The sequence below is a fragment of the Thunnus thynnus genome, chromosome 12 (genome assembly GCF_963924715.1).
Source record: "Thunnus thynnus chromosome 12, fThuThy2.1, whole genome shotgun sequence".
NCBI lineage: Eukaryota > Metazoa > Chordata > Actinopteri > Scombriformes > Scombridae > Thunnus > Thunnus thynnus.
In genome coordinates this window covers 8,233,191-8,258,659 of record NC_089528.1, presented here as the reverse complement: position 1 = coordinate 8,258,659, position 25,469 = coordinate 8,233,191, and the positions used below count along the sequence as shown (strand labels likewise).

Genomic DNA, 25,469 nt, shown 5'->3' with positions numbered 1-25,469 from the left:
GTGATTTAATATTCAGAGAATGCTGACACTGAATGACACTCCAATGTTAACTCCAATAATTTGGAGGAATTAAGTGTATTCACTGACAGTAGAAATGTAGGCACGAGGAGAACCTTTCCTCAGAGACTATTTTAACATAAGGTTTAGGACATTAGAGAAATATTACACACTTATAAGTCAGGCCCAACAATCGCACTTAAAGAGCTTGTACTTTGAACAGATCTAACAAAACAGGAAAAACAATCAGTCAGTAAAAACAACAACTTTTGCAACACAGTCCTGAAAAGAGAAGTTGAGTGCTAAACTCATTACACTGCATACGGTCAACACCACAATCAGTACAGGCTAGTTACGTAAATATAACATTCATTTGAGAACGAGTCATATGGAAATCAACAGAATCAGACCGGCTATGTTTGGATCACACTGTGAGATTTTAAGTGCCTCTTCAGGTGATTGAGGCACGTGTAAGTCTTTGCACACAACTGACAAGCGTAGGGTCGAACCCCTGTATGGTTCATGGTATGTTTTTTCAATTCGCTGCCACGTGAAAATCCTTTCCCACATTCAGAGCAGACATACGGCCGTTCCCCAGTGTGCACACGCATATGAAGTGTCACTTTGCTCGCCATGGTGAATCCTCTCCCACATACGGTGCATTTGTACGGCTTTTCGCCCGTATGGGTGCGTCTGTGTATCTGCAGCTCGCCGGCTGAAACAAATGCCTTGCCGCAGTCAGAGCATAGATAGGGTTTCTCTCCAGTGTGGGTCCTTATGTGTATGTTTAGATTTCCTGACACGGAGAAACGCTTCCCACAATACGTGCACTGAAACGGCCTCTCGCCTGTGTGACTACGCATGTGAAGATTCAGGTCATGTTTGTTTTTAAAAGCTTTACCACAACGCACACAAATCTGTGTTCTCTGTTGCCTGTGGCGCAGTTCGTGAGCTGTCAAACACGCGACAGAGCTGAAAAACTTCCCGCACTGCATGCACTGATTGGACAGCTCTGGAGGATGAATCTTCTGGTGGGCTCTCAGTTCACTCATAGTGGAATACACTTCCCTGCACTGTCTGCATGTAAAGATCCGGTTCTGGGTGTGAGTCAGCTCATGTTTACCCAGCAAGTACATTTTCTTAAAGCTTTTCCCGCAATGAGAACAATCAAACTTTTGGACATTATGAACACACTGGTGTCTAAATTTTTCCTGTATGGATTGAAAGCTGTTTCCGCATTTGATGCAAATATAAGCAGCTTTTGTGCACTGTGTCCGTCTGTGAGTGGACAGATCAGAGGTCCTCCTGAAGGCCTTTCCGCATTGAGAGCACTTGTAAGGGTTTTCTCCGGTGTGGAGCCTCTGATGCTCCAGGAGCTCGTAACGGTAAATGAAGCACTTCCCACACTGAGAGCATTTATGTGCAACTCTCTGCCGTGGAGGGCCAATCGTAGAGCCGGACAATACAAGGCTTTCAGCAGATGTAGAGGGAACTTGGGAGTTGGCAGAAGGTTGGTTATCCTGATCAACAATTGGAACATCAAGAATACTGTCACTGCCTTCTTTTGTTTGTTCCGCACTGCAATGATTGAGAGTCTGTGTCCATCTTGCATCCTGTATCTCCATATCTCCCTGCTGCTGAGGGGAAATCCTGTCAGATTCTCTTTGGTTATCAGATGTTACTGTGCTGACTTCAACATCTTTGGGACTCAAAGGACAATTTTCTGGACTGCAATCATCCTCTGTCTGATAAGATGTGTTGGTGTCCCTCAGCGAAGGAGGGAGGGATAACGATGAGAGGAGCTGCTGCTCTGATGGGGAGGGGGCTGTTTGTAAAGAGAAGATTAAAAAGCTTTAAAAAATGATTAAATGAGATTTTGTGCATTTACTAAAAATATACATATACTAAAACATTTCACAACCTGGAACCTGGAATGTTTTCCATTTTTTCTTGATACATGATGCTACAATTAACAGATTATCAAAAAAATATTGCTTGTTAATAAACTCAGCAGTTTGCAGAAGAGCTGGTATCTCAGGTAAACAGACTTACCACTGGCATTCATCTTGGCCAATTGTCCTCTTTGCATCATACCTCTGAGCAGTACTTTGAAGTCATCTGCTTTGGATGCACACTGCATGTACTCATCTGGCACAGAAGGTGCATCGCTGATCCACATTGCAGTCTTTATCGGATAAACAAAACTATTAGTATGCTGAAGCAGGTAATTCTCTGGAAATGTGTTGGAAAATGCAATTCTTAAAGCACTAACTGAGGTCACTCTACCTGTTTAAAGTCTGGAATAAGCAGCATTGCGTCCAGTCTGGTGAAGAGCTCACAAACCACTGTCTCCAGTGCTGTGTCAAAGTCAGGCCCATACTTCACAGGAAACACATTCTGTCAGGTGGAACATTTCAACACAAAGGATGAATGTGAAGTCTTGTGATGCTGCACGTTTTTATGTTTGTATGAACTAACTGTGAGACGAAAGCAGAGACGCACCTTCAGGAAGTGTCCTCTCCCTTCAGGGTCCTCCAGAAGTCTCTGAACAAGCCTGACAAAGTTGGCCTCAAGAGCTTCATTTGCTGAATGAGCCTGAAATATATATATATATATATATATATATATATATATATATATATATATATATATATATATACACATTTTAATAAACAGATCACTTCTTAAACAGACAATAAGCAATGTCAAACAATGAAAAATGTCACACACCTGTCTTGAGCTAGTTGGCAGAAGGCTGTCCAAGTGTGTTTTAACACTTTTGAGATCCTCTGACTGTTCAGAACATAACATCTGTAAAGTCATCTGGAAAATACATTGAACAGTCACTGACAATAAGGAAAAGTGAAGAATGGCACTGTGTCAGTGCCAGCTCCTCCATGTCCATCCAACACATTGAAATGCAGGGTGGAAATAAAGCAGGAATAACAGTAAAATATAATAACATTCAATTCTTTTGAACATGACTATGTTTGTTTCAATATATTATTTGTTTTTTGCACATTTTTCCATCTAATGGATCATTTACAAATGTGACTTCTTTAAATTTGAATCTGAATTTTGAATGTTTATTTGCGCTGAGTCACAGCAGTTTGCAAGTCGAATCAATTCAGGATCATACCTTCAAGACAAAGCAAAAGTGTGTCATGAGGAAATAAATAAATAAAGTTTAGTGATTTGATTATAAACAGGCTGCTAGAATGGTGTACACAGCAGCAACAAGCTTAGAACAAGCAGTCACCACTTACTAGCGACGCATGTCATTATCAGGCAAATATCAGCAGCCAATTACCTTTGCTCTTAAGCCCAGAGTGAGCAGCCTCATCTGTCTGCTAGTCAAGATGTCAGGGATGGCTTCAGTCACTAAGGACACAAACTCCTCCACTTTCCCATAATGCTTTACGTTCCTCAGGTGAACCACCTTCCACATCACGGCCGACATCACCCGCAGAGGAGGAACCAGCAGCCTCAGTGCAGACATGGGCAGGGGACCCTCTGCAAAGACAAACAAGAAGCGTTATTATTCCTGCTTCAGAACAATGTACTGATCCAGTCAGCGAAACCATGCTGTCACATGAGATCTATACCAAACTGTACTATCACCATATTGTCAGAAAGTTGATGATTATTCATGTTTGTTTATCTCTTTTATAGTGTATGACAGCTGCCTTCTTGGCCAGGTGTCTCTCAAATAAGAGAATCTAATCTCAATGTTACTTTTACTTTTTCAGGAGACTTAAAAGAGCAATATTAACTTTGCTAAATGAAGATCAAAGTGTCATTAAAAGTATCATTTGATAAGTTATTCTCTTTCCATTTTCATTGGGTGTGTCCGATGTTAGTATTTTGAGAAGTTTTATCATTGACTCTCTTCTGTATTATCATTAGTTACAATAATAAACTGGGGCTTAAAAAGCACAACTCTTACTTAGCAGAGTCATAGACGTGAAAAAAAATCTTCTGGTCGTTATTTCCCCAAAATTAAATAAATGTTGTATAAACTGCAATGGCTTCTTCTCTAGTATTAAATCTGTCTAAAATAACTGCAGGAATGATGAACTGTTATCACTTTAATAAGTCAAAACACGGAAGTTAACGTTAGCAAGCAGGCTAACAACATCAAAACAAACCGACACGGCGCCTACAAAATAGAAAACGTTACCCATTTTATTCCACTGAAGAGCTGTAACAGTTGAGTGGACACTGAGGAATGTTTCCTAGTTAAAAAGCTTCTTCTCCCCACAACGAGTGGCTGTGAAAACGAGTTTTTAATCAACACCTCGCTGTCAAATGTAGCTGAACACCACTTCCGGACTCTACTTCTTCGTGTCATATTTTTAGGTTGACACCTTGTTGCTCTACCGCCGCCCATCGTCTAACTTCTCTCTAACAGTAACCAGATAGAGATGTAATGTTTTAGGAACAACAATCTCCACATCATTTCATAATTTTCATTATTCATTTAAACAAATATAAAATTAATTAATTTTGTTGTTTTTATTAGTGGCAGGACAAAAGAGTAAACAATCACACAGCAAACATAAAAAAAATCATATCACAGGATTATAGTGAAAATATATTGTAATGTAATATATTGTATTGTAAATATACTGTAATGTAGTTGTGATATGTACTGATACAGGTGTGAAATCACACAGTATATACTCACTTAAAGGACTGACAAGAATTTAAGTTAAGTAAATTAAATAAAAAATAACTGGATCATTTGGATTGTCCTCAGTGAAATCTGAAATGAACAAAGTTGATTCCACTTGTAGATGAAGTGGAAGAGAGCGATGAATAACAGTTAAATAACAACGCATTTGTTACACTGTACATGGTATACATGAAGTTCAACACTTACTATGTTTACTTCACATGAAAGTATAAAATATGACTGGGTGCAGATATGAAAATGGTTTAACTAATTCATTTGAGTTTCTGCTTTGAAATTATAATATATAAGCTATACTACTAAATGACATTTTGCTAACTTAAATATAATAGATGAATAGTATGCTCAAAATTATATACAATTACAATTTGAGTTTATATAAAACAAATTTATATACTGAATATATATTTATGTAATTTGTGTTGATGTTTTTTTGCTTTTTGTCAAACTGCTGATTCCAAAGTCAAGAATGAACCCTCAAGCTCAAATAAAGTAAAAGTATCTAAGTATTATCAGAAAAATGAACTGAAAATTTTCAAAATGAAAAGTACTCATTTCAATTCCAAACAATTACTATACTGTTGCAGTTTAATCAATAATATAGCACCATATTGTATATATCATATATTTTGTATGTAAAAATTTTGTATGTAAAAGTTTAATGCTCCTGCACATCCAAGCAAGTGTTTTGACTCGTTACCTAATTAGACGTCTTGGCAGTGTGGGTGTGTATAAACTGTGCTTTACTGAGATCTCCCTCAGCCTTCTGTTGGTTTTTTCTTGTATCTGTTAGGACAGCAGATTACACCTTTATTATACTTATTAATACAGAACGTTTACTGAACAGATTGGTGACATCACACACAGCTCTCCCCCCACTTTATACCTGACTGGAGGTCTGATTAGCCAGAGTGATTGAAAACTGAAATAGAAGTATAAAGTTACATAACCTGGAAATACGTAAGTAACGTATAAGTATTGCAAAATTGTACCTAAGTACAGTATTTGAGTAGAATGTGACAATGCAGCAGATCTATCTGTTCAACAAATGAACTCTATTTCAAAATGTTTACCTCATGTTCTCCAGTCAGAGTCATAATATTTCAGGTTGTTGGTGTATTATCCTTTCTGTTGCCCCTTATAGCATTTTCTCTGTCCATATATACCTTCACCTGGAACTAAGGGGCCAACAAACTCCCTCCATGCCATTTTCAAGCTGATCTGTAGGTATAAAAATCCCCTGGTGGTGGCAGTGAAGGCTTTCTAAACAGGGAGGGCCCAGTAAGTATCTGTCAGAGAAAGAGACACCATGGGAGGAGTATTGCCTCATCAGACCCCTTTTAATGAGGTCAACCTACATTTGTACTTTCTTACCACCAACAGCCAACCTGCAATGCAGGGCTGATAACTTGCAATTGTGGCTGATATGTAAGATGAGTGTAACTTTTGCTTTGAATTTTAAAAACCTCTTCTAGTAAAAGTGGCCGGTAAACTCTATCAGTGTCTATCATGTCTGTCATTGAATCACCATTTTGAATGAACCGAAACTTCCATTTGGAGATACAGAGAAAATTCCACCACAAGATTCCTGCACAGGGGACGGAAACTGGGTGAGCAGAGCCTCAGTTATATCACTGGAGATACAAAGGTCGTGTCCTCAGTATTTTTATATGGAAGTTTGAGTCCTCTGAAGTGCAGTTTGGATTCTACAATAAACGGTTAAACATTATGAGTTTTTAAAATCCCATAAAGTTCTTAAAATGGGAGGATTTCTTGGCCAAGAAAAATGGATTGTTTTGGTTTCTCGTCAAAATCATGGCTTCAGTATTTTTGAAATTCTGTCTACAGCCCTGTTGGTGAGTGACACAGTACAAAAATCACTAGTTTACAGTCTGTGGCTGCTTTGCAACAGTCACATCAAAAAGTACGGAAGCCCATGTCTGCCAGGAAAAAAAAAAGACGTCATGCATGATAAAAAATAAACATACTTGTGGTAAGTTAAATTATTATAAGTTGGAAAGAAAAATGGATAAACATGACCAAAATTTGATTTCATATTCATTTGATAACGCTGACAGCAACTGATTTACTAAATCAAAATTATGAGATACAAAGTCCAAATTCTGACTTATCAAGTCAAGATTATACGATAGTAAGTCAAACCTTTGACTTTGTAAGTCATAATTTTGATTTGGTCAAAATGTTGACTTACCATGACTGTTTTCATTTTTATCATGCGTAACCCTCTTGATGGAAATGTGTTTAAGAAATTCATGAAAAACATGAGTCCTCCCTCCCTTAATACATCATGAACTGGTTCAGTGTTTACTGGTAATTTTCTTAGTAAAAAGTATTTAAGTATCAACATTTTTAGGAAAACTGAAGTTACCCCAAACTCTTAGGACTGACTTTGTCTAATTGAAACACATTTTAGATGTTTAAGTTCACTCCAACACTGCACAAATTTACATGGAGACTATCCTGTTGAAAAATGTATTGCATTCCCACTGACCTCTCTGACTGATGATGACGAGGCACTATGTGACTCATGACCTTCGTTCAACTAAATGTTATTTGAATAAGTGGCACACGTAGAACATGCAATTCATGAAATGTCTTTTGCATTAGAGTTTATTATGTCCACATTATATGCAGACGATTTGTAATGCATTACATTGACATTGGCGTCTTTTACTGTATGCTGGTGCATTTTGTAATTAGACATAGTGCCTTTTTAATCTTTTTAAAAATGTTTTCTCTGTCTGATGAAGCTTTAATCTCCGCCACATGTCCAAACGTTTAAAAATCAGATCAATTACCAAGTCACATTCAGTCAAGTGGCACCTCACGCACAATCCCAAATTAAATTCAAAGTAAGCATCTGTCTATTATGAGGATGAATGGCAAAAGTATAGTGCATGTGTGTGGATGTGCTAGTTGTGTCTATGTATGTATGTCTGCATGTGTAGTGTATGTACGTGGGTGTGTGTATGTATGTGTGTGTAAGAGAGGGAGAGAGAGAAAGAGAGAGTGCGTGCATTTGTGTGTCTGTGAGTGTGTAATTAAAACAAGTGATTTTTTTTTTACACACAGATTATCCCTCTATCCCAGCTGGTCAGAGTTGGATTTGACCACCCCGACAACCAGAGAGAGGAAATCTCTTTGGGGCTAAATCCAAATTGGCACCCTTGATGATTTTTTTCCAAACTGAAAATGTGGGAGTGCTCAACTATTAACTTTAAATCAGCACTAAAATCTAAGCATAACAAAGCATCTTTGTAATACAACTAACTTACTTCTGCAAGAAGAGAGAATCATAACCTGCAGGCAGAAAATACACACGTGCCCAAAAAGGAAAATTTCTTTTGTTTTTTTATTATTTCTATGGCTTTTCACTTTTTATTAGTTTCCACGTCTACAGGAGATGTTAAGATGTTAAGTGAGCAGCAGCATCACAGTGTGATTGTGTGTCTGAGCCTCGATCTCTCCTAACATACCTCAGTGTAAGTCAATAATTGGCCATGAAGATCATAGGGAAAGAAGATTATCACTGTTTTCAGTCTCTATATGAGAAATCTGTGCTCAGGGAGGCACAGAAGATTCTGAACAACCGAACACACTGAGGTGTTGCCTGATTTTATTTGGGGCCTAAGATATTGTGATTTGATTATTTATTATCTGGTTTGATTATATCTGGTTTTAATATTTGAAACTATTGTCTTTTTATTATCTTTTATTATTTTAAAGAACTACTGTCTCACACTCAACATGTGAATTTAAGCATGTTTTTGCATGAGTGTATGTATGAACTATGTACTATGCATGTATGTGCATTGTGACGTTGTTGGCAAGTGTGTTGTGTGATGCAGTGGCTTGGAGCCCAAGACAAATTTCCCTGCGGGACAATAAAGTATATATTATCTCTTAATCAGCACAGGTCAACGTTGTTGAGGGGTTTTATGTGATTGTACTGCATTTGTGGAGGCATTATAAACAAATTCAAGCTTTAAAGGGCAATACACTCACAAGGACAGACAGCCATGTAGATGCAGAGGTTTGTGCACATCTGTCCTGTTTTTTTTATACACATGGACTCAGAGAGATTTAACAGCGCCCTGCCTTGTAATGAGGTCAAATCAGCTACAGTAACTGGTTCCTCATGTGAAATTGGAGAGACACTGCAGTTTTGAATGTTGCCTTCATTTGTTGTTTATGGCACAGCAAAGTATATTTCAAAAAAATCTATAAATGTAAAACATTCAAATAAACAAATTGCAATGCCAAATGACTATCTTGCTTAATTCACAGAATAATCCTAAACATTTGTCACCCAGCTATTTTAACTGTACTGAGAGTTGGAAAACCCACAAATATGGAAGAGGTTTATTACCATTTAATAAAGCAATCCATGAAATGATCGACCTAAATGCAATACAGACAATCAGGTTCTCAAGGAGAGTCTTTTTATATAAAAATGAACACAGTATATTTATATAATTTGATCATATCTTGTTATGGCCGTCATGAGAGTCACTGAAATGGTCTGTCAATATAAATACATTACAAAAAAATAGGTAAAAATTAGTTTTACATGTACAGCCTCAAAGCGCTTTACACAGTTAATTACAAAATGAGCTTTCAGTGCATTCATGCTCTTCCAATCCACATCCATCAGATCAAATTAAATGGTCTAAAGAGATTCAGAGAAGTGTGCGGACGACAATCAAAATCAGGCACATAATTCAGGGATTATGAGAACACACAGCCCTTCTTTGTAATCGACACACACATTAAACTCATAATGTGCCATGTTTGACAAAATGATTGGAAATTGTACTTTTTCAAATAACAAACATTGCAGTATATTTCTTCATATTAGTAGTATTGAATAACATCATTTCAAGAAATTGTGCTTTTTTCCATGCTGTTGTGCAATGAAATCAACACACCTAATGCTATTCTAACCAGGAGCCATGTCTCTATCATCACTTACAGCACCTTCTTTCAATCAAAGTGCATATCAAGGAATTATTTCACTGATCACACTGCTCATAATTAAAATTAAAAAAACACAAACATTAGAAATTATTGTTAATTTATGATTTTGACTTACTTTGGCATATATATTTTTCCTTAATTTAGATTTTTTCCCATTAATTTCCTATTTCAGTTGGGACATTTATGAGGAATTGAGCTTTGGTTTAAATCATATCGATAATACCTGAAAACTACATCATGAATGCTACTTTACTCCTCGTGTTAGCGCTAGTTGCTCATATAGTCTGTAGCTTTATGGGCATGTTTGGTGGGAACTGTGTGCTGGTCATCATTCACACACTCAGTATTCTCAGTCTGCTCTTAATTTGTTTGTCTGTTGGTTTATGAGCCAAGACAATCAAACCAGACAATCACACAGCTGTAAAAGTGTTTCAAACCCCTGAGCACTTGTAGTGAAAATGTGAATAGAAAGAATAGAAAATGTGGCTGCAGAACTTTCTTTTACAAATATATTTTTTCATAAATATTTTCTGTCATAAAAACAGGTTAGTAATTATATTTGAATCTGATTGAATCTGGTGTTACAAACTTGAAAAAAGGGTCTTTCTTTCTTTCTTTCTTTCTTTCTGCTGCCTTGGTCAATTAGTATTTGTCTCTATAGTGTTCCTCCTGTCCTCAGCCTCAAGGTGTAATATTTTTTGCTCCAGATACAAATTTCTTTGTACATGTACAAAAATAGATTAATATAAACTCACCTGTTAAAAATAATTTTAGTGAATGTAGCAAATTAGCTATTTTGTTAGCCAGCTATCGAGCTTAAAACATTCAACATTTTTGTAGCGGCAAAATGACTGGACACCACTAAGAAGATGACCATTGGTCCTATGAAACACTATGCAAGTGCTTATCTAACAGTAGTATAATGTCTGAAAAAACACTCCTTACAAATATTGTGCAGCAAATTTAAAATTTTAAATGAAAATTATGAATAAGAATTTAACATTCAGCAAAGTTTCTTGTAGTGAAATTGATGTCTGATGTTTCCTGATGTGTGAAACAAACTGCAGACCACGTGACGTTTTGAGTGAATGTAGGTAACATGTGCTAGTTATGTTTTATATGCTGTTATTAAAAATATTCAGTGAATTGATGTTGTAAAATCTGTCAACTGTTAATTTTTAAGATGGTGTGAGGACAAGTTTAACTTCCGAGCCCTCCTCCTCCTCCTCCTCCATGGAGCTTGTGACTGTGTATCAAACAAAACTGACTTTTGAGTTGTTCAATTTAAACTGAGGCTGTGAGTTAATTAAATATATTGTATAATTCTTCGGCATCTGCTAATACATATAAAAAAAGTTCATCTCTTTGACCATGAGTGATTTTGAGCTATATTCTCTGCTGTAAACAAAACAAACAAAAACCACACAAACACACTCCACACAATCAAGTCTCAAAGAAAAGTTTCCTCATAGTTTTCACCAGGTTCCCCGAGTTCAGAGTCTCTGGATATTGATCTGAAGACCTCAGAGAGGTCACTGGCTGCCCTGGTCACACTGTCATAAGATGGTGGTGAGGACAGTAGGGTGGCCTCTGCTGTCTGTTCATCCTCCATCCCTACAGGTCCATAGTGATGTATCATAGAGGCTATCAGCCCCTCCGTCTCCGGAGCATTCTCCACATCCACTACAGTCTCATAGTTTATTTGTCTGTAGAGGTAGGATGCCTGTTTCACTTGCCGGCGGACCAGATGCCTCCTATAACACCTCTGAATGATGATGGCGGACACCTCCTCCAGTTTGCGGCGCAGTGTGGAAGTGATGGGCTCATGGGAAATCTTAGAGGGGTTAGCCATCATGAACTTCTCCTCCATTTGCTGCTTGAGAGCATCCATCTCACCTGACTCTCCCAGGACCCGCTTTGTGAAGGCAAATAGGATATCCAGACAGTGGATCCTATCCCCGCTGACCATGGGAAGATCCATGGCGATCAGTTTGATCTTGTTGGGCTTGGCAATGCGCAGCGGCTCCGACAGAGTGTCAGCAAAGCTTGACAGCATGGAAAACTCAATGAACTGTGTGGCCTCAGAATCAAACTTCTCCCAAACCTCATAAAACATCTCAAAGTCATCCTCGCTCAGTGGTTCTGTACTCTCCTCTGTGGCAACGCTGAAGTTCTCCAGAATTATTGCTATGTACATATTTACCACAATGAGGAAGGAAATGATTATGTAACTAACAAAGAAAGCTATGCCCATTGAGGGGCTGCCACAGTTCCCCCGAGTATTAGTGCCAGTATTGACAAAGTTTGCATCGCACTCCTCTGGGGAGCTGGCCATTATAGGGCTCAGGAGGTTGTCCCAGCCTGCCGAGGTGCTGATCTGAAAAAGGCAGATCATACTGTTCCCGAAGGTCTCAAAGTTAAACATGTCATCAATCCCGTCTTGTTTTTTCACGTAGGCAAAGTTCGCCATACCAAAGATAGCATAGATGAACATGACGAGGAAAAGCAGGAGGCCAATGTTGAACAGTGCAGGCATGGACATCATTAAGGCAAACAGTAAAGTCCTTATTCCTTTGGCTGCACGTATGAGTCGAAGTACACGCCCTATCCTTGCCAGTCTGATGACTCGAAACAGGGTCGGAGACACAAAGTACTTCTCAATGATGTCTGCAAGAACAATCCCTGAAATGAGAAACACAGATGAGACAGGAATAGTTTGTCTTAAAGCCCCATTATACACTTATTATATATAATATACTTACTGCAATGCTGCACTGGTATATTTTAATATTAACAATGGATCAAATAACTATGTGTAATGTGAAAGGGGTTGCTAAACCCACAGAGAACTATCAACCAGCTCCGCACTACGGAGCGCTTTAGCATCTTTCAGCTCATTGTTTTGGCTTTCTGGCCATATAATAGAATGACAGAACATTTTTAAGGGAATAGTACAAAACTTGGGAAATATCGGTACCATAATCCGCATAAAAAACAAAATGTAAAAACAATTTAACGGGTAGTTATGTGCTGGACGATTTCTTGGGTGGGAGCAGTGACTTAATTGTTGTTTCGCATACAAATAAGGGAGTGGTATTGATCTTCTGATTTACCTTTCAGCAAGAAAGCAAATAAGCATATTTCCAAAAATGTTGAACTATTCTTTTGAGGTTTTTATTTTGTATGTGGATATGAATCAGCATCAAAATATTTACACATGGGCTACATATGGTGGATTTGTTTGATTCTAGACAGTGTGGAAGTTATAAGAAAATAGAAAAAGTGTTCAAAATATATTTTACTAACATCATGTGTCTGCTCTACCTACCCACAATGGAGAGAATTATCACCACGAAATCAAAGATGTTCCATGCAACTGTAAAGAAATAACAGCGGAGGGCAAAGATCTTGATCAGGCATTCGGTGGTGAAGATCACAATGAAGACCAGGTTGATCTTGTTGAGGATGGTCTCCATGCGCTCCGACTGCTCATCTGTTTCTACCATCATGGTCACCATGTTGAGGATGATGAGCATCATGATCATGATGTCAAAGGCTTGCTCTGACACAAGATCAAAGAAGAAGGCTTGGAGAATGTTCTAGGGTCAAGAAATACAGACGGTGATTCAGTCAGCAGGCATAACATCAATTATACAATATTTAATTTGCATGCAAGTCAATATGCAGAGGTTAATAATATCACATAAGAAACAATGAAAAGGATGAATTACACACATACTGTATATGTAAAAAGACATGTAGAAATGTAGAACAAAGTACAGTATCAGTATTTGAATAATGTGTGTCATTTGTGAATTGTGATATCTTACCGCAGGCCTTGGTATTGGCTTTTGAGGCTTTTTAGATCCTAACTTCTTCATAGCATTATAGTACTTCTTTTGTTCTTCAGTCATGAAGATATCCTGACCACCTAAGTATAATGAAAAATATCTGACATTATCTTTAGAGAAAAAAAAAAAATTCTTCTACATTTTTAACAGGAAAAACAAGTCCTTCAGGGTCACTTGGTATTTGCACACAGTTTTGCTTGCAGAAGCAAAAAAGCTAAATATTTGAAATCCATGACTGTGTAATTCTTGTGTGAGTGAACCTGAGTTGCCTTAATGCAGGCTAAGTATTTGGTACGGGTTTAAATAAAGGAAGTGGCTATTGGTATGGATTCCTCCATTCAAATTGTTTCAAAATGGAGGAATGTTTTTGCTTGCAGGTGATACTCCAATCCTTCCCATGGTTTGGGTTAAAATGGTTAGCTTTAGGCACAAAGACTACTTGATTATGGTTAGGGAAAGATCATGGTTTGACTTAAAACAGTAAAATGTGGTAAAAATGTTCCGTTCTGGCACAGAACAGAACAAATTATTATCGGCATGGAAACAGACAGCCTGTGGATTACTGGCAAACTCAGTAAATTATTGCACCGGTTCCATTGCCTTAGTCAGTGCCTTAAATAAATACTAATAATTATTTGCAAATACCAAATGAATCAGGCCTGATTATTGGTACTCATCTTTCTTTTCTGCTGATTGAAATTGTCAATAATGACACCGATGAAGAGATTGAGGGTGAAGAAGGAGCCGAATATGATGAAGACGACGAAGTAAAGGTACATGTAGAGGTTGATTTCTCTGATGGGCTGCTCCTCCACCTGAAAACAACCAGTTTAGTCAGTCAGCCAGTTACTGTAACATGTTTATGATAAAAGCCCTGGAAGCACAAAGACATACTTACTCCTCTTGAGTCAACAGCTGCATGCATTATTTCCATCCATCCTTTGAATGTAGCCTATAATACAATACAATATGACACAGCATTACTGTCTGGGCATTGACTTTAACAACAACATTATAATATGGCCTATTTTGATCACATTCATTGTCAACATGACACAAGAACAACATCATTCCTAAAATATAAATGTTCTCCATGTAAAGCCAAACGGGAATGAGTCTATATTTGTGACTGTCTAAATGGGTGGATTGAGTGAAGTCTGAAGAGGAACAGAATGAACAGTGAAGAACAGCTTGTTGCTTTGTTGCCACTCCAGACAGTTTGAGTAGTATCTTTTAAGAGATCAAGCATTATGATAAGACTCTTGTGATGGCAGCAGTAGTGACTGAGAAGAGGAGCACAGCTGAGTGGCTGATGGCAGACTTTAAAACAAACTCACCACTTGCAGAAGGGAAAGGTAGCCGAGGCCAACATTGTCAAAGTTGACCTTCACTTTTGTCCAGTAGAACTGGGTGTCGTTCATGGAGAGGCACTCTGACTTGTTGTTGACTATAGAGATACTGTGGATGAAGCCCGTTTTGTTCACGCACTTCCCGAACTTGCCAGCGAACAGGTTGACTCCCATGATGCTGAAGATGAGCCAGAAGATGAGACACACAAGCAGCACATTCATGATGGAGGGGATGGCGCCTATGAGAGCGTTCACAACCACCTGATGAGCAACGAACAAGAAACAGGTTAGTCCCACAAAACAGAGGTCCTCTATTAAAATCACTTGAAACTTCTGAGTTCTCTATTCAACCCAAGCACATAATATATGTAACATAAAATATATCTGAATGACTGAAAGCTCAATTTTAACTCGGAGCCATTCCTACAGACTGATTTGAAGGATAAGACTGGTGATATTCTATAGTTTTATTATTTTAATCTGTTGAAAAGACCAACAACATGACTTTCAGCGACAAGCCCCTTCAGTCCTGCAGAAGATGTACATTTTTAAAAACAAGTCTTGCTTTAACATCACTGGTTTCCTTTTATCAACTTAATTTTTGTCAATGTGATTCAGTGTAATACATAAGATAAAAGAGTCACAAATACAGTTTTAATTTTAAAAAAGGCTCAGTAATTTCCTATAGCTGGGCAGTGTAGTTTTTAGCTAACATCCCTCAAACAGAAGTATATAATACATTTGTTGGGAACTATTTTCAGCTACAGATTTGGTGGTGGTTGGGAGTATCTACAGCATCAGGAGGACAGATATGGGAATGATGCAAAATAAATTATTGTTTGTGTGTTCATGGTAATGAATGAACGGAGGAATGAGTTTTATCAGATTTTGACAGCACAGACACAACATTGTTAGTTGTTTAGCAATAAGAAAAATATAGAATATCACCAGACCTTAGCAGGTTTGTGTTGTCTTTGAGTTGACACATAACTGAACTTCTTTCCAATATTAGCTATATATAATATTCCTATTATTATTCCTAAAGAAATAATCAAAATCACTACAATTTTAAGTGTGAATCCAGTTCAGTAGAGGCATGCCCATGCAATCTGCAATCAAGCCTCCCTATATTTTATATCCCTGTGTTTCATAGTTATGACTGAAAAGCTATAAACATCCAGTATCCTTAGTCTAAAGTGTATTTTTCCTTTAAATTTCATGGAAATCTTTAAGGAAATGAGACTCTTGTTAGACATGTAATTGATTTGTAAAGTAAACCTACCCTCCTTGGTGGAAGTAATGAACCTGAGATTAATCAGCAACTTACTAGTCAACAGAAACGCAGCTGTAAAAGATACACTGTGTGTGCCATCAGTGAAGAGCAGAACTTTTTATTCTCACCCTCATGCCCTCAAATCTGGACAGAGCTCTGAGAGGTCTCAAAGCCCGGAGGGTCCTCAGGGACTTGATAGCAGCAAAGTCTGAATATCCCAATGAGTTTGCTACCAGGCTTATCAAGGAGACCTGTATGGAGAATAGAAAGAGATTTGGACTGTGAGAATCAAAATCATGAATTTGAATGCAACTTTAAACCTTTGGGGAAAAAGTAGTAATGTCCTTCTTTATAACTCAAAAAGTAAATATATTATAAAGGAGACATACATTAACACAAAGATCTGTATATATTTTCTACGCAATTATGATATTTTAAAAAGCAAAAAAGAAAAAAAAAACATAATAAAAGACAGGAAGAAAACATTTGAAGAGCCATATTTTAGAGTTTTTTGTGTATTTTGGGACATTCCACAGTTAGGAACACAATTATTGAACTTTTGAGGTTTAGATTGGTTTTGGTTGTTGTATTCTCTTTTAGCAAATTTAGACTTCCACTCTATTCTACATCCAAAACAGACAAAACAAAATGGTATTCCGCTGTTGAATGACCCTTGGATGACAGCTATGAATGGTAATGGCATGATATAAATGAAAGAAACTCATGTCATGACTGAAGATGACAAAACACAGACAAGTATGCACATATGCACAAAAAGTGTCCATGCATGCATACTCAGCTATATATGCATATATTATATGTATATATATCAAATAGAGTGAGTTTTATAAAGAATTTTTAAGAAATCTGTCTTTGCCAAATTTGTTTCCCAATTTGCATCCAATTGATCCAATAAGTTCATTAAAACAATTTAGGGCTCATAAGGTCCCAATGGTCTGTATTTCTTTATAAAAGTCTATTTACAGATGTGTTCAATATATCTAAAGAAGATACTCAAAATTATTTCTCAGGACAAGAGACGTCTTTGGCTCCAAGAAAGTACAGACGGAAAAAATACAAAAGCACAGTAAAGGAAAAGTAGGCTGGTACTTTTCATTGAGAGAAGCGTAAAGTAGGGAGTTGACAGACTTTGCAATGACCAACAGAATTTGTGTTTTCTTCAAAACAGACATAACAAGTAACAATCAGTACATGAGTCAGACACAACAGTTTTGACATGAATTCAAACGGTACATTTCTAAATTAAAAATAAGACTGATAATGTCTGTTTAGCAACATTTTTATACCAGATCTTCTGTAGATAAACGACAGAGTACATGGCACTACGTTTGTTTTTGATATAAAAGCCAAGGTCCTGTAGTAACATCAACTGATTCAAAGAATCATGAACTGATTTTTAAAAAAATCATAAGAAATTCATTTGTTTGGTAACAAGACAGTGGCTTTTGACATCACAACAGAAAGCACTTACAAGTGAAGAAACACAGAAGCATTTGTGATGCAGATGCAGACGTTTTCATTCCCAGAGCTCATACTCACCTGGGACCTGCTAACTAGAACTTACCCTAACAATAGAGCGGTCTGTGGCAATCTGTGTAACAGCAGGTGAAATCAGAGGAAGTCAAGTCAGGCCTCGGGCTGCACGCCACGGGCACTTTGGATGGACTACGCGCTACAGAGTCACATCCATTTTAACCCAACAGTGTACATGGAGATGCTCACAAACTGTAACATGACTCCGATCACTGGAGCACTTCTTTCAATTTGTCTGGCCAGATCCTGGCATAAGAGCAGCTGTAAAACTGTAAAATGTAACTGTTTCAGTGTGTAATTTAGTAATCTGAATGTTTCTAGTAAATTATTTCAGGTCCTGAAACGGTTGAGTAGACTTTGTTTAAATTAGATCAAGAAAGTGGCCAGTTATTGAAAAGTATAAATGAACTGTCAAGTGCTTTCCTGTACATAATATGACACTTACCACACTGTAAGTCCCACAATCATGAAAACATATCAGCTACATTCAGCTACAATGAGAGGGATTACAGTTCAGCCGGAATCTTCAAAATGTGATCTTTCATTCACAGCATCCTTTCAAAAACGGACAAGGTTCACCAAAATGTTCACTTACGTCCACGATGAGAAAGTCGAGCCAGCACCAGTAGTTGGTGAAGTACTTCTTGAAGCCGTATGCGATCCACTTGAGGAACATCTCCAGCACAAAGATGTAGGAGAAGACCTTGTCGGCATACTCCAACACCACTTTTACGACTTTTCTCTTCTCAATGTAGATGTCTTCAAAGGCCTGCAGCAGCACAGGGACAGCAACATGAGAAAATAATAATATAACCGTATCCACACAGTCCACACAGTTGAACACTGTCTGTAATTTTCTGTGTTTTGGTTGAAAGGTAGAGTAATAAGCTGGTCTGAAGTAATTTTGCTTTGCTATTCTGCAGGTGATATCTGAGCTGAACTGGGATCAGACACAGAAAGCACTTTTTTTTTTACATTCAAGATGTTGTCTGGTAAATTTTAAAAAAAGCAATGTGTCAAGCAAAGACGTACCAGAGCCCCGCTGCTGAGCAGGATCATGAAAATGATGAAGGTCTCAAACCAGCTGTGCTCCACAATCTGGTAGCAGGTCTTCCTCAGTCTCCACCAGGCCTGTCCCAGACCCCGGCTAGTGTCCACATCGCAGCACTGACAGTGCCTCATGCACACTGTAAGAATAAACCAGCACAGATCACGTCATAAAGAAAGAACAATTGTCATTAATGTTAGCTTTAGCTTTGAAATACAGTATTTTAACAATTTTTGTAGTGTTATAACTCTCAAACTGAATGTGAAATTGTATACACACATTCTGGGAAGCATTCCTCCGGCTCCATACTCTCTTCATCCAGCTCAAATAAATAGCCCATCTCATCTCCAGGCTTCCTTAGATCCACCGTGCTTCCCTCTGACAGGCTGATATTCTCCTGAGAAGTAAAAAAGCCACACTGTTACCAACCAATAGCTCACTTATATTCTTATTAACCTTAGATCCATTATGGGCTGGTCCCTGGACTGAATGAACCCCTCAAATATGTGAAGCTGAAAGATAATCATCAATACCAGGTTCTTATTCATTTAAAACACAGAATATAGACTGTGTCAAGTAACAAACAATTGAATGCAAAAACACCAGCTATGACATCACTGACTGGGGTGTGGCCAGATGTGCAATATGCTTTAAACTTTCAACCCAAGCAGAGCGGTGCAGCAGCAGTTTTCTGCCCTGTATGATCCAGTGTGGATTCATCCCATCAAAGCTTGCTCACCTAGATGCAGTGCCTTGCCTTTCAATCTCCTCTGAGCCTTAATACAATTTTGATGAGATTTCCGTGTGTTGTAACAGCAACATATTTAACATGATTTATAGGACAGAGGTGCAGCTTCAATCCTATAAAATGGTATGAAGTCTAATCTAGTATTAAAGAGCATGCAGAGGACCCGGAGACAAGATTACCAGCATCACCAGTCTTAGTGGTCAAAGACAGAGAAGAGAGAATGATGCCATTTTGTTGAGTCTACGTTATATCTAGTATAACAGCAGGATCAGTGCAGTGGTGTATGCAGTTGTGATACAGGTGCACATTGTTGACTGTAAAGAAAGTCACTTGAAAAAACTTGTAAAGTGAGTAACTAACTTCTTAATAGCCACGATCTTCTGATTTTTTTTGTGTGTATCTGGAGCTCTACACGTGTACAATGTATCCTTCTTTACTGCTGAGCAGCTGCTGATGCCCAGTTAAGCTGACAGAGGGCAGGAGGAAGAGGGTTTTTTTTTTCATTTCCATTTCCCCTGATGCCTAATTCTGGTGTGGTGTGGAGCTCGGCAGGAAAAGAGGAAGAGAGAGCGCCAGACTGCAGCCCGCTCAGCTCAGCCTGGCCCTGCCTGGCTCTGCTCAGCTGTGTCAGTTTAATCTGCTCTGCAGGGCCTGGCTCCACATCTGCGCCGCTGCTGTCTGCCTGCCAGAGAGGACAGGAGCGACACACCCTCCACCTCAACAACACCCGACCCGCAGGACACTCAGAGATGGAGGAGAAGGGGAGAAACTGGAGGAGAGAATGACAGTGAGACACGGGGAGGAAACAAGGAGTTTGACAAAGAGCGACTGAGAGAGAGAGGGGTGGGGGGGGCTTGTTAGGGTATTGAATGGTCAAAGGCAACAATAGCACCTTAAATAATAATAAGCAATGCTTACAGGGCCATCAGATCTAATTTTACTCATCAGTGTGTGGTGATTATTCATTATCGTCTCAGCTTGTCACATTACTGCTCCCATATTCAAACAGCTGTTTACATTTGTTTACATTTGTGCTTTTCCTACTGTGACAAATCAAAATGTCTTCCACGAAAAAGGCCTGTTACAAGACATTATTGTGCAGACCACTAAACACATGTTTGTCACACACCTGGCTGTGACAGAGAGGTGGCTAATAACAACAGTTTATCAGCATTACATTATGTTTTTTCAGTGACAGCTAAAGTTTAGAAAACTCCAAAATGTTCTTTGTCATTTTGACAGTTTGAATAATTGCAAATGATTTAAACAAATTAGAGGTAAGTCTGGTTGATTTTCTTATTTTGATCATTTGTACAACTTGTACAACTCAGCTTTCTGAATTCACTGCATGATGTTACATGGACTCTTAATAACTCAGCAGTTCAAAAATCTGGATTCACAAGTCATATTTCTCTCACCAGGGCACTGGTTTGAGTCAGAGTTCACCTTGTCTGCTTTGCAGATTAACAGATTATGTGTCCGGAAAGCCTCCACATTCACGTCCTCTTCACTGTCCACCCCCACCATCTCTACAGCCTAGTGTCCCTCCTCCATCTGCTCATCAACCCCTCACTGTGCTTTATTTCTGAATGACATGAGCGGTAGCGAATCAGAATCTGAGGACCGGAAAATTATTAAATTCTGCATCTTGGTCAATGTTATTTCACTTGAAACTAAGAGTCAAAGCTATGAAAAACAAAGGTGACGACTCCTATGAAAGAACTTTCAAATAAGTCATATAACATAATATACAATTTAATTTATGGTCCATTGTTTCATAATAAGTACATAATCATTTCCTGGAGGTTTCTAGAATTATGTAATTTGCTATTGATAATAGGAAAGATTTAAAAAATGTTTAATTAGTATGCTTCCAATGAATTAAAGAAATAGTTTGAGATTTGGGGGAAATATGCTTATTTCCTCTCTTGCCGAGAGTTCAATGAGAAGATTGACATCAACTCTTACCTCTGTACAGTAAATATGAAACTACAGTCAGCAGCTAATTAGGTTAACTTACCTTAGTATAAAAACTAGAAACAGGGGGAAACAGCAAGCACGGGTTGGACCAAAGGTAGCAAAATCTGTCTATTAGCACCTCTAAAGCTCGCTGATTAACACGTTGTATCTTGTCTGTACAAGAACCAAGGTGTAAAAATGACATGTTGTGGTTTTTACTGGGAGTTATGTGGCAAACTAGTTCTTGGTCATGTGTAGTAACTTCGTGGAGTCTTGTCATGACCATGAGACCAGCCAAGCTGCAGAGAGTCCAGGAAGTTACTGAGCCCTGCTGAGAAATTTTCCGGTACAGCTAAACTACCTGAACCAGCTGCTGGTGGTAGCTTCACACTGTACCCTGCAGACATGAGCAGCTTATGCACACTCCCACCTAAATCTATCACATCTGCAAGAAGGTGAATAAGCCTATTTTTTTTCAAAATGACAAACTATTCCTTTAATTCAGTTTTTTTGCCTGCATAACATTGTAAGTCTTTTAGCACAGCAGGTTAGCTGAACATGCAAAAATGTGAAAGTTTGATGAATGAATAGTGACTTGAGTTTAAATGGACCAGTTCTTCCAAAGAAAACACTATTTCCCCTATAATTAGTCACAAATTACATAGTTGTACTCAAAATGATTGAGAAATTACAGACCCATCAGACCCATTTTTATATTGTATGTCCAATGAACTGAGAGATTTCAGCCTGCTATCTGCATTCACTTTTGCTAAAATATGTTTTTAATTCATTGCCTTTTTCTGTTTGTTGGGATGTTGGGAGTTTATCTCAACACGCACCAGGCACAAAGCTGAAAAGCAACCTGGATGCGGCTCAGTCTCCAATCCATGAAAACCCACATCAAACACAAGGAGGACATACACACACCATATATGGGTAGAATTAACCTGCATCCTTTCTTGCTGTGACAATGTTGAAACTTCTGAGCATCTGGCTTCACCAACAGCAGTGATGTCACAGCACATGGTTTCCATCAGCAGTCAAAAGCAACAAACCTGCTCTGACATCACTGTAATGCATTTTGCACCTCCGGATACTCGAACATTTCAACCAGTAAAGAACACGTAGAGATGTGATTAAGAGTTAATGTTCCCTTGGATAAATTAAGTCTCTCCTATATTTTATGTAGCTGACCATATTAAAAACTACTAGGTATGGAGAAGAGTAAACCATGACAATGAGCGCAGGTCTCGTGCAAAAACACATATCTGGAAATATGACTCACTTTTTCTTCATCCTCTGACGACTCAGAAATCTCCTCCTCCTCCAGAAACTCCACATCTGACTCTCCAGGTGCGATGGGAACGATAACAGTCAGGTTGGGGTTGGTCATGTAGCTGTCCTCCTCTGGTATGATGTTCTTCTCTCCATAGCATCCAAAAATTCCCCCATTGCTTTCCACATGATTGCTAACCAGTTTGATAGAAGCCTGACTGACTTCCTTGGCCTTCTGCCGCCGGCGTTTCTCGCTGCGGTTGAAGAGGTCGATGATGTTTGTGATGAACCAGGAGGTGCCGTTCTGAATGCGGGCAATGGCGATCTGGATGTTATTCAAATCGCCATCTTCATCTGGAGCGGAGAGGTTGTCGGAGCTGAAGGAGCTGAGCAGCAGGGCCAGGAAGAGATTCAGCACCTGTTGGCCAACAAACGTTGCATATGATGCAAAGAAGAGGAAAGATTACGTAGAAAATACTCTCTCTGTACATTATCTATTTTTCTTTACAAAGCTGAGTGTAGTTTATCCTGTAAGCTGATGGATAATGCATAACAAGATATCCCACATATTTTGTAAACATTGGAAAATCCTTCATTGTAAATTCAGGAGGATATTATACCCAAACATGCTCAGAGACACATATGGCTTCTGGTGCTTTCAGCTATTCTGAACTCAAGTTTCCAAGCATCTGACTCCCAAGTAATCTGTTTACTAGCTTAGAGAGTAGCAGCATCAAACACTCTGCACTGTATATGTATGTTTGAGGGCTTGCATGTATCTGTGTGCGTGTATGACATGCACAGTTGGTGCACAAGGATCATCTTTAGCCACTGAGCCAGTCAGAGATGGGGAGCATGAGCAGATGATTAGTGATGAATGCCCTCCGACCTTCTCGCCCCTAAGCATCCTGGATAATCCCTTGGATAAACAGCTTTCCTACGATTCATGTGCAGAGGAGGTTTCTGTCCATTAAACTCCATAAGGACCACTGTTGTGATCTGGTCTTTGCCCTAACAAGGCAATAGAGTCGCTGTCGCAACAGAGTGTCTGTATCCAGCAGGTTTAAAAGAAGAGAAACTGCTACATTTTGTGCTCTTTTGGTGGTTTCATTCACTTCGTTAATGCTGCTGACAGAAAGGGGTACCAGGTTATACTGGTGTGAAACCTACACCTTTTTGTGGGATTTTTCCCTTATCTGTGTTTTAGGATAGAGGATGTCTTATCCTGTACAGATTGTAAACCCCTTTTAAGGTTAATCAAGACCAGTGGTGAGTCTGTGTCCATTGGGAAAAGGGAGGTTTTTTTATGCTTATGGCTTCAGAGACCTAGGTGCCAATTTACAGATTGTGAACATGTGGCGAAATACTTTGAGTTTTTGCTCATTAAGTCTCAAATTACCATCACTGAAGTACGCATTCTATGTGCTGTATTTTCACCTTATTTTATCTTACATTTATTAATATAATCAAATGGGTTTTATTTTCCATCTTGTACATTTCTCTGTACATTTACATGTTTTTATGTTCATTTAGTCTTTTTTGATGTGAAGCACTTGGTGGATGTAATTTCTTTTGTCGTAAAGCACTTTGAGCTGCATTTTTTGTATGAAAGGTGCTATACAAATAACGTTATCATTATTATTATTATTATTATTATTACTACAAGTAAAACTGTGATTTTGGGCTACGTAAAGGCCATGGAAAAAATATTTCAGTGTTCAACAAAAAGGTTTTTAAACCTTTATGTGTTCTGACAGATACATTTCAGAGAATAGGATTAAATGTGGTACAAACTAGCATTTAAAGGCAGAAGGAACAGAGGGCATGCTGGGAACAGGTGTTTGAACCATATCCAACAGGAACTCACACATTCAAAGCCTTGCTCCATTTAAAAAAAAAAAATGTGACAGAACTGATTTAATCTAGGTGCAAACGATGCTCATATTTCAGTGTATTATGCTATTTTAATATGTTCTCATCATGATCGGGAAAAGCCAATGGCAGTACTGTGAGCCTGCACTTGCATAATACATATTTCGAGCTAATTCATGTTGAGTAAAAATAGAATGAGAAGAAATGCAATGGATTACGGCAAAAGGTCATGATAATGCTAATAAGATAAAAATGAGATTTTACACAGACGCAGCTTGAAATAGTATTATAAAATGTGATTTGATATATTTCAAGTATCAGCTCTGAAATGACACCACATTCTAACTACACTGACTATAAATAAATGCTGCTAATGCTGGCTGTTTCACTTGTGGGATTTTTTCTATCTGTTCTCATTAACGTTAGCTTACAGGACACAGCTGGACAACAAATCACCATATGGGTGGGCCAACAAATATACGTATCCTTGCTTCAGCACGGAGCGACAGCAGTTGTGTACAAACAGAGCTGTCACACAGATTAACTATTTTGTGTTGAAACAGCTGCATGCAATAATGTGCAAGTTGTGTTTCATTGTGCATGAAAATCAATACCTGCTGCAAAGGCTGGAGCAACAGCGAGAACACTCTGTGGCCTTGGCTGATCCTTTGTATAGCACTTAGGTCACAATTTCACCCATAAGACTTAGTTCATTAGCATTGGATAAAATATTCAGCCCTGTTGGACATGAGGCTGCGGTAAAGCCGCTGCAGCACAGAGTGTGTCTGTTGTGGCTACAGTTTGCACGACAGCATGCGCAGATAATACATGACTGAGGATGGACAACAGATG

General features: G+C 38.4%; 2 protein-coding genes across 3 annotated transcripts in view; both read right to left on the bottom strand.

Moving 5' to 3' along the window:
- Positions 1-110: 110 nt before the first annotated feature.
- LOC137193752 (zinc finger protein ZFMSA12A-like) lies at positions 111-4,349 on the bottom strand. The gene is made up of 7 exons (XM_067605114.1): positions 4,178-4,349; positions 3,308-3,510; positions 2,728-2,820; positions 2,500-2,592; positions 2,284-2,394; positions 2,050-2,182; positions 111-1,822 (listed from the first exon to the last, which is right to left on the bottom strand). Exons 1-7 carry the CDS (start codon positions 4,179-4,181, stop codon positions 411-413), a joined length of 2,049 nt encoding a protein of 682 aa, XP_067461215.1. The 5' UTR covers positions 4,182-4,349; the 3' UTR covers positions 111-410.
- A 4,683-nt stretch (positions 4,350-9,032) lies between these two features.
- Positions 9,033-25,469, bottom strand: part of LOC137193749 (sodium channel protein type 2 subunit alpha-like) — a 45,942-nt gene continuing 29,505 nt past the window's right edge. For both annotated transcript variants that reach the window (XM_067605112.1, XM_067605111.1), the window contains 11 exons: positions 22,756-23,163; positions 19,043-19,160; positions 18,748-18,902; positions 18,311-18,484; positions 16,290-16,412; positions 14,877-15,149; positions 14,438-14,491; positions 14,213-14,354; positions 13,519-13,619; positions 13,017-13,287; positions 9,033-12,370 (listed from right to left, as the gene is read on the bottom strand). In XM_067605112.1, the coding sequence (XP_067461213.1) occupies positions 11,139-12,370; positions 13,017-13,287; positions 13,519-13,619; positions 14,213-14,354; positions 14,438-14,491; positions 14,877-15,149; positions 16,290-16,412; positions 18,311-18,484; positions 18,748-18,902; positions 19,043-19,160; positions 22,756-23,163 (3,051 nt within the window). In that variant the 3' untranslated portion in view covers positions 9,033-11,138. The remainder of the gene's footprint in view (positions 12,371-13,016; positions 13,288-13,518; positions 13,620-14,212; positions 14,355-14,437; positions 14,492-14,876; positions 15,150-16,289; positions 16,413-18,310; positions 18,485-18,747; positions 18,903-19,042; positions 19,161-22,755; positions 23,164-25,469) is intronic.

Coding starts and splice junctions, on each gene's coding strand:
- LOC137193752 (XM_067605114.1), bottom strand. Junction 2,821..3,307: donor CTCTGGGCTTAAGAGCAAAG/GTAATTGGCTGC, acceptor TGTATTTTCCAG/ATGACTTTACAGATGTTATG. Junction 1,823..2,049: donor GGCCAAGATGAATGCCAGTG/GTAAGTCTGTTT, acceptor CTTTACAAACAG/CCCCCTCCCCATCAGAGCAG.